The sequence below is a fragment of the Lentinula edodes genome, assembly GCF_021015755.1.
Source record: "Lentinula edodes strain Le(Bin) 0899 ss11 chromosome Unknown C8R40scaffold_3, whole genome shotgun sequence".
Taxonomy (NCBI): Eukaryota; Fungi; Basidiomycota; class Agaricomycetes; order Agaricales; family Omphalotaceae; genus Lentinula; species Lentinula edodes.
This window is the reverse complement of record NW_025764309.1, coordinates 1,268,849-1,282,588: the sequence shown is the minus strand read 5'-3', so window position 1 is coordinate 1,282,588 and position 13,740 is coordinate 1,268,849. Positions and strand designations below refer to the sequence as shown.

Below are 13,740 nucleotides of genomic sequence, written 5' to 3'. Positions count from 1 at the left end.
GTCGATTTTGAGATGGGTTTCATGATCAAGGAATGGTATCGTCACTCGATGAGTACCTGAGAATCTGAATGCCCATCTTCAGACAACAGTCACCGGTTGTCCCACACTATGGCAACCTTCCACAACGCGGCGTCTCTCATGTATGACCTTCCGTCCACCACTGGCATTGGTTTTTACCAGGTCAGAAGAACAGAGTGATCATGAGGGTAATCTTTCCCCTGGACTCGCTACAATCCTCGACCTTCTTTTCGTCATCATCTTCATTCCTCAATTCCTCGTCAGCTCCCACAAAGCAGAATGGACCTTCGGTCAAACTTTCCAATATGAAGGTGTTGTGCTTCAGTGGTGATATCAGTCGATCCTGTACCAGTTCAAAGTTGTGATGGTGGAAGACGAGGCCAAAGAGCATGACGGAATCCTTTATTACTCTCCATGTTCAACTTGTGATCATTTATTTTTCACTGGCGTGCTCCTTACTTACAGGCGGAAAATAACGTCTTTTTCGCAAAGACGGAACAAAGTACGAAGTCTCAATACCTGGTACTCCAGATTCCAGAAGCAGGTTGATTCATCATTGACAGACCGCCTCCGAAGCTCTGAAGCCCGAACCCAAAGGCAGCGGTATCGTCAACAAAACAAACCAACCCCTAGCTCTTGAAATGGAGAACGTGTTTATTCGTGGTATGCAAAGTAATAATAAAGATATGTAAGTATAGGTACCGTATGCAAAGCGTATGTATATGCAAATCGCAAGCGACCTTCTTTGGCTCGCGAACGAGTTCCAGATCAGCCGCAAGCAGTGAGAGTAAACAAATTTTGGGACGTTGAAGATCGTTATACACAAGAGCTTCGAGGGAGCTCGCAAAGGAAACTATCGCACAAACAAACCCAGAGATGGTACAACGGAGGACGTTTGAAAGGACTGACGAGGTTTGAAAGATGGGGTAAAAGGTATTTGATGGACGAAACGAGACGGAAAGGGCCTACTGAGATAAACGTAGGTAGGAAAGGGCTGTCCATCAAGCAAAACCTGTGTTTTGAAACCTAAGCCATCTGATAGAATAAAAGAATAAATAGATCCAAAGGGGAAAAAATCAAGACAACGGTTAGCGCCAGCTCGGAGTGACAGACCTAGTCAGCGACAGATTTATCTCGCCAATGGGGTGACAGATCGTGATTCCGATTCGAAATATGGGTCTTGCATAGATAACCCGGAACTAGTTCGTAAAGATATATCATCGCGGGTCTGAGTGACAGGCTGGGGAGCAAAAATACGGAACGCTGGGTCAAACAAGCGGGGTGAAGATAAAAAGTCATCCATGCTCGAGGTAGATGAAGAGCGAGATATCGTCTCCGTTGCAGATTCGTCCGAGCTGGTACCACCACTGTCAGAGCCAGTAAAGAAGCAAAACCTGAAAATAGATTTAATACGACGTCCGTTATGAAATGATTGAATATACCTGTCCAGAAATTGATTATAATTGGTTCCAGGCGCTGATTCCAGAGGGCTCGTCACAAAAGGGGGAGAATCGGTAGGCGTCGTCGAATTGGAAAGGGGAGGCGAAATCAACGAGGACACGCCATCCATCGCTTCAACTAGAGCAGCACTTTTGGGGGAGAGAGCGAAACCAAAATGAGGTGAGTGGAAGGGCGATACCGGCCTCATCGAGGGTAGAGAGTTGAATCGCGGACTGGCTAGCGGGGTCGAATCATTTAGGGACCACGAGCGAGGAGTACCAGGAGGTGTCATTTTTACACTTGACGAGGAGCTCAATGGACTCATGTCAAAATACCCGCGTTGGTGATGCCTGCTCGTATGCTCCGGACCTTCTTCAGAGTCGGACGGAACAAAAGGTGCTGGTCGGAAACTGTCCCCCAAGTCTCGTGGGGAGCCCAGAACTGGTTTCTCTTTCGGTAAAGAACGGTGCTTTCTGGGCCACGAAACTGTATCCAAAGAATGGTTAGCGATGATAGGATAAGAATGCATTCGCGTATGTTCTCGGGGAGAAACGTCCGATGTGGATTTCCTAGAATTTTTTAAAGAAACGCCAAAGTCGTAGCGTGAAGCTAGAGATGTATCTGTTTTGAAATCAGATGGAATGGATGTTGGCCGTGTATACAAAGGTGTGGATATCGCGGCGTTGTCAGCATCCATTTTCTTCACCACCTTTTCCAAACGACTGTGCAAATCAGAAATGTCACTGCCGGACGAAATGGTGTCTTTGTCAGAGGCTGTCGTGGTAACCATAGCTGAATCGACTGGTTTATTCGGCAATTCTTTTGAGAATTTGGCTATGTAGTTCCGGCCAAAATTGTTGTCCCAAATTTCTCTCCCATTGACGTTATAACGAATTGCAAGGACTAACGTCTTTTCCTCGATACGCGCGATCAGGTCGCTGAGCCTGATCAAGAATCCAAACACGTCGAACTCCGAGTTGGGGGACTCGATGTGCTTGGCAGTGACCTCGCTCGTGGTTTGCCAGTCGTCGAAGGTGAAGCGCACAGCGATCCATTTTTGGAACGAGAGGTTCCGCACTCTAACACGTCCGACGATGCTCGCTTCGTCCAACCCGAGTTTCATTTCCTCCAAGACCAGATCAGCGTTTTCATTGAGAGAAGGAGGCATGTTGGTGACGACCATTTTCAAAACTTTGTTCTTTCTGTCTCCAAAAATGAAAGAAGGGAAATCGCTTTCTGTTCCACTGGTATCATCCGTGGGGCTACCATCCCTGGAAACTGCCAATGGGCGTTGTTCAGCAAGGAAGAGTTTAACATGCTCCAGACGCGAGTCGAATTTGACAGCTTTCGGCACAGTCGGTGTAGCCGGTTCACTTTTGGTGAAGCCACCAGGGGTGACATTCAATGAACTTTTGAATGCCGACTTGGATGTTTTGAGCGATGGTTTGACAAGCTGCCCGGATTTCTTTCGGACGACAATCACGGGTGCCACGGGTGCGGATTTGTAAGTGCTTTGTTCGACAGAAGGAAATTCGACAAGCGTCTTCGGGAGGCCCTCTAGAGAAAGTGTAAGAGGAGGTGCTCCAATTCCGAAGTCCGAAGTCGATGATTTCCTTTCGGTTTGTTCCCTTGGTTTCTCCGGTTGACTCGGCGCACGCCCCTTCTTTGCCCTAGGAACAGCGAGCGTAGGTGAAGTCGGGTCTATCTGTAGGACTTTCCGAGGGCCTCTGTTGCTTCTGACTCGGACGGGAGAAAGACGCTCATTAGAGGAACTTGATGATGATGATGAGGAACTGCTCGCAGAATCCGAAACATTTCCTGATGTGTAAGCAGCAGCTCTATCGTCTTCGGGAGGGGTAGCCTGTTGAACCATGATCTTTACTGAACTAGGAGTAACCTTGGGCGGCGAGATGATACCGCTGGCATTGGGCCTAACGTATACGCGCGAAGCGGAGGATCTTCTCGGTAAGAGAGGAAGAGCAGATCCCGCCGTATTAGAAGTGAGCGAGCCAGAAGGCGAAATAGTCATAGAGGTCAAACTATGCGAGTGAGGCGTCATAGTCGCAAGCATAGTAGTCGACGATTCTAAGTAGAAAGATAAGTAATATTTATGTCACCAAACAGATGTTAAATACACACTGGGGGGGCTGAGGCCTTTCCGGGCGATCTGTGAGCGTCGCAAAGATCCAGAAAACTCGCCGAAATTTCAAGGCTGTCGCTGAGCACCCGGCAGAAATGTCGATACGCGAAAGAAGATGGTGGCTTAAGCAAGATCCTACGAACAAGATGGTAGCTTGGTAACCTCCGTAGGCTTCCCGTCAGAAGTCTTGAACAGGCCTGTAAAAGGGTAATAACAATACTTTGTGCTGATTATACGGATATCTCGCGTCAGCATGTATCAAAGAAGGTAGTTTGAGACTCACAAGGAAAGAGAATAGCCAGAAAAGCGTAAAAGACGAGTATACACAGTAAAGGCTTAAGAAAGAAAAAGATTAACAGCCCGAGGAGCGTTCCCGAAACCTCCTCTTCGCGTTTGAGATGGATAATATATACTAGGGGTCAAGTCCGTGGGAAAAAGAGATATGTAAACATCGCTTATCAATTTCCCGTTCTATCAGCTATCGGGATTCGGTTGGGTACCTGCACTGTGGTCAGGTTTTAACTTCTTGTACGCTACGTTGTCCGTTGTTCTACGACGCCTTGGGTATATTTAATCCCACAAAAGAACCTCTTTGCTACAAGCTTTCAAGAACCAAACTGGATCGTAGATTCATACGCGTTGATGAAGGCAAAACTGTTAATCGTAAGCAGACTCCACTAAGCAGACCCGGTTGCCAGGATCTGGCGTTATCTATTACCGGACTAATCTTCGTCATATACCAGCGTTGGTCGATTTTATTTCTTCCCACATCCGGGAACGCACCAACCACAGCTAGGACTCGAATATGGGAATAATCCAGACAGATTCTTCACATAAGAAATCATCCTTTTCTTTTGCATTCGCGAAGTTGTTTGGTACTGAGTACTAAGCGCTTGAACAGGCGCCTGTCCGTTCCCTGCGAACGCCACCCCCACCCCCATTAACTCCCCCGATTTATTCCAAAGGTTCAAACGTTTCATGTTCTTCCCGCCAACCCCGTCATTGATGATGCAATAGGCTGCATCTTGACGCCAAGGAGGTGAGTATATAGGCTTACACAGGTAGCAGCTTCCGTAGGTACATAGCATTGAAGTGGTAATGTTTTCGCCGGTGGATCATTTCTTGTCAATGCAATCCAAATGCTCCCAAATGACATTACTTACGGTACATAAGTATTGCCTGGTGCGTATGCCTCAATATTTCCTTGATCATTGTTTTTTATACCTCTTCTTACCAGTAACTACGCACTCAGAGCGCCCAACCTGCTCCCGGAGTCTGGAGGAGGTATCAACAGCTAGCAACTTCCGATTCAATTTCCCCATCAATCAATCCCGAGTCCATCCCGCTCATCTCCGCTCATAAGTTACAACTCAAAGGTAAGTGGCATAGCCAACTCACAGCCTGAAATCTTCGTTAGACTCAACATCTGTGCATAGGCGCACCTAAGTTTCAGGTTATCCATGTTGTTGTCAGGGATGTTGAATGGTGATAGGTATTAATTAAATGACAGGGAACATAAACGAACGTCGGGATATCTGTTGTGGCTTTACTTTCTCTGCAATCCCAATACTACATATGCTTTTGATCGTAGGGAGAACCAAGACAATTCGGAATTGCTTCGAAGTAAGCCCTTAAAATTGTTCCAGGCGTTGCATTATCGGAATTTGATGCATCATTTCTGCCAGTGCTCGCTCCGGACCCATTGTTGACCTGCGATGGACAAAAAACCCTACTTCATCTGCAGGGATAATGTGTACCGCCAATACCCTCACGGTGGGAAGTAACGGGCAATGCGACTTGTGAATGATAACGGGGGTGAGTAAGGTAAATTGAAAGTTATCAGCAACGGAGATGCTATATCCTTTCCCCCCTCCGATATCCCTGTGTTTTGAAGTAATGCATTACTACATCCATCTCCTGTCTAAGACGACAGAGGAATATGTTGGGCATCATAAATATCCTACTATTTGATTTCTCCTTATGTGTGTCAGCGACGGACAACGAGAGACAACAGTTTACACCCCGAAAATGGTGAGAGCAATATTCTTTCTCTGCGTAAATCTTGCAGACGTAAGTACTGGTTTATTCCGACTCCGTTTTCCTGACTGACTTTTGTGCCGACTTACAACTTGCGGGGTTTATGTATGTAGGTTTTCATCATACTTCGTCATTTCCTTTCTCTCCAATAAACTTGGGGTGAACTTTGCCCATCCGTACTATCATCACTGCATGCCAGTATCTGGTCTCATACATACTGGTGATAGCTGATACACGAGCCTTGCAATTTCGCATTGGGTTCTCTTGGTTAGATTGCTGACGTTCAACAACGCATCATGGCTTATCCTTCACATTAGAATATCAACATTAACGTTCCAACCTTGAGAATAGACTTCCAGCACTCTCAAAGCTGCATTGAAGTTATGGAATCAATGTATGTAGACCAATCAGCAACACAGATTAGACTTATCAGTGGGAGTTGTTGATTCCCTTTGTACTCAACCATACTATCAATACACATTACAGATGAAGAGAATGTAGCAGAGATAAGCAAGAGAATCAAAAAGATCAAGAGAGTGGACAGCAGATGATGTCCCAAAAACACCCAGAAGGATAACTGTGGTCAGGGGGTGGGCACCGGAGTTTTCCACAAAATCAACTGGTACATACCCCCATGCAAAATTCAGGTTGCCGCGCTAATGAGCTTGCCTTGTTTTTGTGTGAAAGAGAAAAGAAGGAATCAAATGGGCACTCCAACCAACCAATCTAATACACAATTGTAAGACCTGGGTCAAAATAGGTCTTAGGGTAGGTTTTGGTATATGGAGGTTTATGTTGTAGCGTGCTAAGAGCAGGCTGGAGCTCGAAGGGAGCTACGAGAACCGTGACCGAGGACGGGAATGACCTAGTAGTGGCTGGAACGACAAGATGATGACCCTTGAGGGGGTTCCTAGGAGGTCCAGGGAGGTTAAGGAAGAGTGCGGGACCGTACGATATTGCGTAGTAGGAGTTGTACTCGCTAGAACGTCAATATAGGATCGAATAGGTCGTATATGTAACTGGATCTCGAGGGTATAAGCTCCCGAGAAGGGATATGCCAGGGAGGGTAGGTCCCTGGGGGCTGGGCTTGAGGATGGACGTCCTCGAGTGGGGGAGGTGGTAACGGAGAAGCAGTACGTAGTTCAACGTAAGGGGTAGCTTCGACGTTACCTAGATCGAGGTTCCGAAGCTTACAAAGTAGCTAGGGAGCTCTGGGAGGTTTGGGAAAAGGTAGCTCACCAAAGCGTGTAGGCGTTGGGGAGCTTTAGTAATGTTCGAGGGAGCTCGGGGACTCACTCGGAAGGCTTAGACTTGAAGTAAAAGCGTATATTCGATTGTATAGACGATCAGAGAGACAATAGACAAGAGTAAGGAGAAACAGAGGTAGTGAAACAGAGAGTAAAGAGAAATCCGTATGGTTAGCAGGTACAAAGGGACAGGGACTGGACCTATGCAAAAGGGTGTGTGTTCAAAATATACCAAGCTGGGGCTTCAGGACATTGCGGCGTTACTTAAATAGGTACGGGAAGTGAACAAGAGAACATCTGGAGGCATGAGGTAGCTAATCGGAGGGAGGGAGGTAATCGAGATTAATACTTAAAGGGGTTATCGGCTAGGGGGGCTTTCGTACGCGTGTCGGAGTGAAGGACGTTTGGGTAGCTGCGTCAGAAATACTTGGGGAGGTGTCTGGTGGTACTTGGGGAGGTGCAGAGGGCATACAGGAGGTGGGTAGGACGTATGGCAACGTGTGGTGGGTACTGGGACTGGTCTGGTTGTAGCCAGGGCATGACAACAATATGCAAGTTCACTGCTATCAAATTTATTTAATAGCAAGGGGTAGCATTGACAAAGGTTCTGCAAAGGTTCTGAGAGCTGAGGAAAAGCTTCAATTAATCAATTTGAATTGTTCTAAGGATTCAATATATTCCTCTGATCAAGGTAGATTCAGCACTATTTGTCCAAGGATCCCAAGCACTTTAAACTCCGTGAGGAGCAGGCTTGACATTTGTATCCTGGGAGGGGAGCAGAATTGGCTTCCAAGTCCCCTCGAGCAAGTGCCGAAACACAAGCCTGACTGGGGAGGGAAGGCTACATAAATTGAAACATGTTAGCAATTAAATTAATTAAAACGTCAGAATAAAACCTACATCGCGAATCACCCGGTTCACCTGCATTAGATCCTGCATAGTAAAATGAGCATTTTGGGTCTCCAAGATGGAGCCCAGCTCAAGGAACTCAGGATTAATGGCAAGAAGGGGATTCTCGCGATTCAAGGCAGTGCTATTCTATTAAATTAATAGAATTAGTATTAACTAAATTAAATTGAATCACTGTGACTTACCCTGGCATGTGCAAACTTTGGAAAAGGTATGAAGGCACCAGTTGACTGCTCTGGAAGTCGTAAGCGTCCTTGAGCATCCGCCAAGAGTACCGGTTGGAAGGTACTCTCTGGGGAACGCTCAGGAGTGGACTTTGTGGCAGCCTTGGAAACTCGTTTAGGAACGGACACTCGTTTAACTGAACGACGTGGCACTGAAGCTGTAATCAAATTGAATTAATAAGAGGAAACAAAAGGAAGAATGAAGTCTTACAGGAAATGGAAGATGTCGTTTTTAGGCATTTTGGAGGAGGCACAGAGTCCTCCTCCTCATCTTCAGACTCTACTTCGTTGGAAGCAGAGTCGTCATCAGAAACAACTACTTGTTGGGATTTGCCTTTTGCAGTAATTGGCGCGATTTTCCTCGAACGAGGAGGAAGTCGAACCCTTTTGTAAGCCATACCAGCAGGAGGGGAATTGGAGGCTTTAGAATCTTCAACTACCTTGATGGTAGTTTTGGATTTAGGCTCCTTCCTGCCCACAGGAACCTTGGTAGACGAAGAAGCTCGAGGAGCTGCGTCTACTAAAGGGAAGCCGCTCATAAGCTCGTTATCGGAGTCTTTTGAATGAGTGGACCGGGGAGAAGCAACTGAAGAAAAATAAAATGAATAAACAAAATGAAATTGAGAAATTAAAGTAAAAACTCACGAAACGAGGAAGCGTCAGCCTTGAGGCTTTCGATCTCCCAATTCCTTCGAAGTGCCCTGGGGGGCACAGCTGGTGCTTTACTGGCAGGGGAAGGCAAGATTATGTCAGAAACCTTGGGAGGGGAAACCGTTTTCGGAACCCCAGGAAGAACACTTTGGCCACTTTGGCCTCGAAGTGAGGCAAAGGGATCCAAATCCTTAGACGAAACCATATGCATCATTGCGCTTCCCTCACGAAAGCGTAAACAAAACGGAATGGGAATGGCAGGGAATCGTTCGAATTTGAGAACACCCTGTAAATTAAATTAAATGAGAATAAAGTGAATTCAATAGAAAAGAACACTTACTTCAGCTGAAGAACGATGCTCAGGGGGAATGCCCCATTGCTGCGTCAAATCGTCGCGAAGAAAAGCGGGTAGGCTGAGGGAAAGCGATTCAGCAGACAATAAGACCTGTTCCGCGAATAAAGGGCAATTTGCCCATCTAGGAGAAACTATTAATACCAGTAATAAGAAAACGAGTAAAGGTGGCTACATACCAAAAAGGGAGCAGCCTCCTCAAAAACATTGTAAATCTCCGACTCCGTTGGAGGTGAATCATCTACCAAATCCTGCAAAGTTTGAACCGTCATTTGTGCCGAACAAAACAAATCCAATCCGGAAGCCACGGACAATGGACGCGATGTGTTGGAAGGGAAACAGAAAGGGACGAGAGAACGGGGATAGGAAAAGGCAGGGAAGGTTCCAGAGCCATCGTAGTCCGGAGAATTTGTGGAATCAACTACCGGAGGAGAGTAGTCTCCCTCCAAAAGATGCTTGAAAACAGCACTCTCGAAGAAGAGAGGAAGTGTTGATTTAGATGGAATACCCGCCAACATAATTTGAGCCTCAATAAGAGAGGTAGGAAGGAGAGTAGTGGAATCAACAGCTCGAGTTTGACTCGAAGTGGAAGCCATTTTTGAATTAATGAGATGGAAGAAGAAAAGGAAAAGGAAGAAAACGGACTTCAACGGGAAAAATTGTTGAACCCCGTGCCCCGAACCAAATAAACGTATACACTGAATCAAAGTGTGCGTCAGAGCAGCTCTCCGTGAAATGGAAGCTCGTTCTGTGACTAGATGATGAAAAGATTGTGAATTAAAATTTCGAAATGTGATACGAATACCGAAAAAGTATTCAATTCAAATTGAGCGCTAAACTGTTACGATTCGTAGCAAGCGTGTGAAATTCGAGTCATTCTCCAAAACAATTAAATTAAATGAATAACGAAGTACCTACCTATGTTTGGAGGTATACTTGAATCTTGGAACCATTATGGACCAAATAAGGACATGTAGATTCAAATTAAATGGTATCTGACCGAGTGTAGAAGTTTCCTTGCGGTTCCAAACGTTTATTGTATTAAATTAATTGTACTGTGCGACTCTATATTCTGTATGTATAAATAGCGATCCGATGTATCTGGAATACAAGTGATTTTGGGATAACGTTGCAGTGCTAATCCATAAAAAGGAAAGACACACTCCTGCCAGACTGAAACCTCTTCGCTAGCAGCCATTCAGGCCCGGCACTTGTGAGTATAGGAACATTGTGTTCTGCTCCTTGTGACTGCGAGAAGTATATCCAGTTGTTGGGTATTCTTCGAACTTAGGATCAGTTGTTGGTCTTAAGGGCAAATCACACTGTGTGGTTGTGCCAGCACATAGTTCTAGCCCTCTGTAGGGGTCTGTGTGTTCCGGTTTTTAATTTACTTTGATTCCAACCCCCAATTCTTGATATACCCATATCAATACAATCAAAGCACAAATTGTGCTGAATCTACCTTAATCAAAGAAATATACCGAATCCTTAAAACAATTCAAATTGATTGATCAAAGCTTCTTACTTAGCTCTCAAAGCTTTGCGGAACCTTTGCCAACGCTACCCCTTGCTATTAAATAAATTTGATAGCAGTGAACTCGCATATTGTGTATTAGATTGGTTGGTTGGAGTGCCCATTAGATTCCTTCCTTTCTCTTTCACACAAAAACAAGGCAAGCTTGTTAGCGTGGATCCATCGGGTGATGCAGTGCAGTCCCTAAAGGGGACCTGTCATTACGCATCAGGTCACATCTCGTTATGATCCGTCACAAGATGTGACGGAGTTGTGCATAGTATTCATTTAGTTGTATTCTTCAATGTTTTCCATGTCAAAATTCTTTGACATTCATTTGATATGTCTTCTGAGCCTTGTAGTACTTTGATCATCTTCCTAGTCATTTTCCTCAACCATACAACCTGATTGGTCTATTAGACTAAATCACAGTCTTTGAAATTAATGCATGATCTTGCTCTAGAATATGTATTTGACAATTCTTGAATTCTAGAAAGTCATTTTGAGTCAATTCTTGGCTCATAGTCACTTGAGTAAGTTCTTCCAAACTCCTGCCAGTGTAAGGTCCAATAACAATACCCTTGGTATGTCATATGTGAATGGTCATTCTTTGGATGTAGTCCGAGTCTGGTATAATCCTGCTTGATGAACAGGTAGACTTTTATCTGAAGCTAGTATTAGGGATGGGTAAACTAACCAACTCATGGTAGTATGGCTATAGGGTCTCTTCGACTATTAGACTCATTCAGTATTGATTTTGACTGTCAGTCTGGGTCTCAATCACAGTTCTGTTGATACAAATCTACATGTAAAAGAGCCACAATTCACTGCAGAGACATCTAGCCAAAATTTAGGCATGTCAGCACGGGGAACCCAGCATCAGACAAACAATTCATCCTCAACCACTCGAGCCTAACGACGAACAAATACCCTTGCTTGGCATGTGCACAGAACAGATCAGGGATTATGACCGCAGTCAAAGACAGCACTACTACCTACAAAAAGATAGGCTATAACACTATAACTTACTCCCACTCTATTCCCTATGCCACTGACCGATTCGTTGGCTCCTCTGAGCCCATTGCAGTTTTACATTTATCTACATTGTATTATGAATAGTACAGCTCAATTCCTCCAGCCCTAGGCAAAGGTAGACATCAAAAACAACTCTAGGACAAGTTGGACCAGAGGGGGATATAGATCCGTCTGTGGGGCTTTCATACCTGAAGGATTTAGAGCAGGCCAGGGGCCATATAGATAGACTATGTGCATCATGAGATCCACCTCCGCGCACAATAAAATGATATTTAAAAAAAAAAAAACCCAGCATCAGCCCACGGCATGTCTTACAAACAAAGTATAAGCACAATCTGAGTGTGATGATAGGAGCAATTTTTCAAACCATATTCAGCTGAGTCATGAAAAGGCATAAGATTTTGAGATATTATGCACAAGATAGTATCATTATTATATTGAGCAGAGGTAGAATAGCACATCTTGGCATTAATATGCACTGTGTTGAGGAATACTCCATATACAGGATATATGTACAACATTCCCAATTTAGTGACAGTGTTATTAGTATATACTGTACAGTTCAACATAGATCATGCCTGCAGCGTCTTCAAGTCCCTCAGTTGCTTTACAGTCAACTGAGGTGAGCTCCCTAGTATATTTGCACAGTACTATATACTGACTTGCTATAGTTATACATTAACACGCTGCACTAACGATAATGGGTAGCATCCTGAATTGATGAGAGATAGAAGATTGCAACGATTTGATGCAAACGCTTGCACAGCCGTACCACCGAGGATGGCAATCTTCAAATTCACACGAAAAACAAGCCTGCCCAAATATTAAATAAGCCTTAGTCATGTTTGTAATCCAGTGCTTACTTCCTCTCTAAGCGCATATGCTTGCACCAAATATGGGATTTGGCGTGCCGTTGAAAGATTTAGATCTGGAATACTTCTATTTTCATATTTTGTACTTCTTGGGGCTCTTGGCTCTGAATAATCCATGGCCTCAATGCTTCAATTGAAAAATTTTTTGAAGCCCTCACCTATAAAAGGATTTGAACACCGTTTTTTCTACCCCTTCTCCTCCTGCCCCAAAATCATCATTCTGCTCTTATGTCACCTCTCATTCAGCAAAAATTCCATCTCGAGGCTGATCCTGCCTGCATCCCAACCTTTGATCATGGCCTGCTCCAACAGGTATATGTTGAACTGTAAGTCTTACTTTCAAAGCCCTCGAAGTCAGACTAGCTCTAAGTTTGCCTAGGCCTCGTGATCGGTATGGGCAACAGATCCCCCTCAAACAGTTCTGGTGTCTCCGGAAGCCAGGGGGGCTCAAATGGGAATATTACTGCCCATGTACCCCCTTGCAAACACTCCCGGAATCCCTGCGCGTTGTTACGAGGTAAAAAAACAAGGCTCTCGCTACTTTGGGCGTGTCTATCTCGGCTGTGGCAAGACGAGACAGCGCTGCCAGTGGAAAGGTAGGTGTAGGGTCGGAGTTGTTTATCTATCTCTCTTAACTCCTTCCAAGTCCGCCTTGACCTGGTCTTCTCTGCTGCAGCTGCAGCCTGCCACCCGGTATCTTCAGAAGAATTGGAGTTCCCCGACCCCAAAGAGTTTGACGAGTTGTTCAACAAAGAATTTGCTCAGCTTATAGACAAACTCCACATCGGAGACAAAGGGTCGGCTCTGCAGGTGATCACAAGGAAAGCTCCTGGTTCCAAAGTTGGCGAAGATTTTGCCAAGCTTTTTGGTAGTTTGGATCTCAGTGAGGACGAGTATAAGTACGCTGAATCCTGCAGGTCTGTTTTACGCTGAAATTGGCTTTTTAGGTGCATTTCTTCAAGCAAGCATGGCAACCTCACCTTAACTCACGGAAGAAGAGGTGGCCCAAATCTTAAGCGGGCTTACCCTCAATGAAAGCGGCAGTAAGTGGCCTCAACTCCCCTCTCCCTGACCCTGGCTAATTGCGATTTCTTAGGCTCTTCCATACAAGCCAACCCTGCAACTATGGTATGAAATGAGGAAGATGGGGAATGGCAACTTTCTACGGCGGTTTATGAAGGTAAGTAACACAGCTCTTCTGTGTACGCCGGTGACACACCTAAATTTTGGCTAGACGTCTATGCTGTGAATTGTGACATTTTCACGTATAGATTTGTATCAAGAGGACTGTAATTGAGACCC

General features: G+C 45.1%; 2 protein-coding genes across 2 annotated transcripts; one reads left to right on the top strand and one right to left on the bottom strand.

Moving 5' to 3' along the window:
• Positions 1-1,147: 1,147 nt before the first annotated feature.
• Positions 1,148-3,529, bottom strand: C8R40DRAFT_1066136 (putative phosphatase regulatory subunit-domain-containing protein; the record flags this gene model as incomplete). Its single annotated transcript, XM_046225734.1, has 2 exons — positions 1,148-1,412; positions 1,461-3,529. 2 exons carry the CDS (start codon positions 3,527-3,529, stop codon positions 1,148-1,150), a joined length of 2,334 nt encoding a protein of 777 aa, XP_046091093.1.
• A 9,204-nt stretch (positions 3,530-12,733) lies between these two features.
• On the top strand, positions 12,734-13,473 carry C8R40DRAFT_1066135 (uncharacterized protein; the record flags this gene model as incomplete). The annotated part of the gene is made up of 4 exons (XM_046225733.1): positions 12,734-12,764; positions 12,843-13,034; positions 13,085-13,355; positions 13,386-13,473. The coding sequence occupies 4 exons, from the start codon at positions 12,734-12,736 to the stop codon at positions 13,471-13,473; spliced, it is 582 nt and encodes a 193-aa protein (XP_046091092.1).
• Positions 13,474-13,740: the final 267 nt, after the last annotated feature.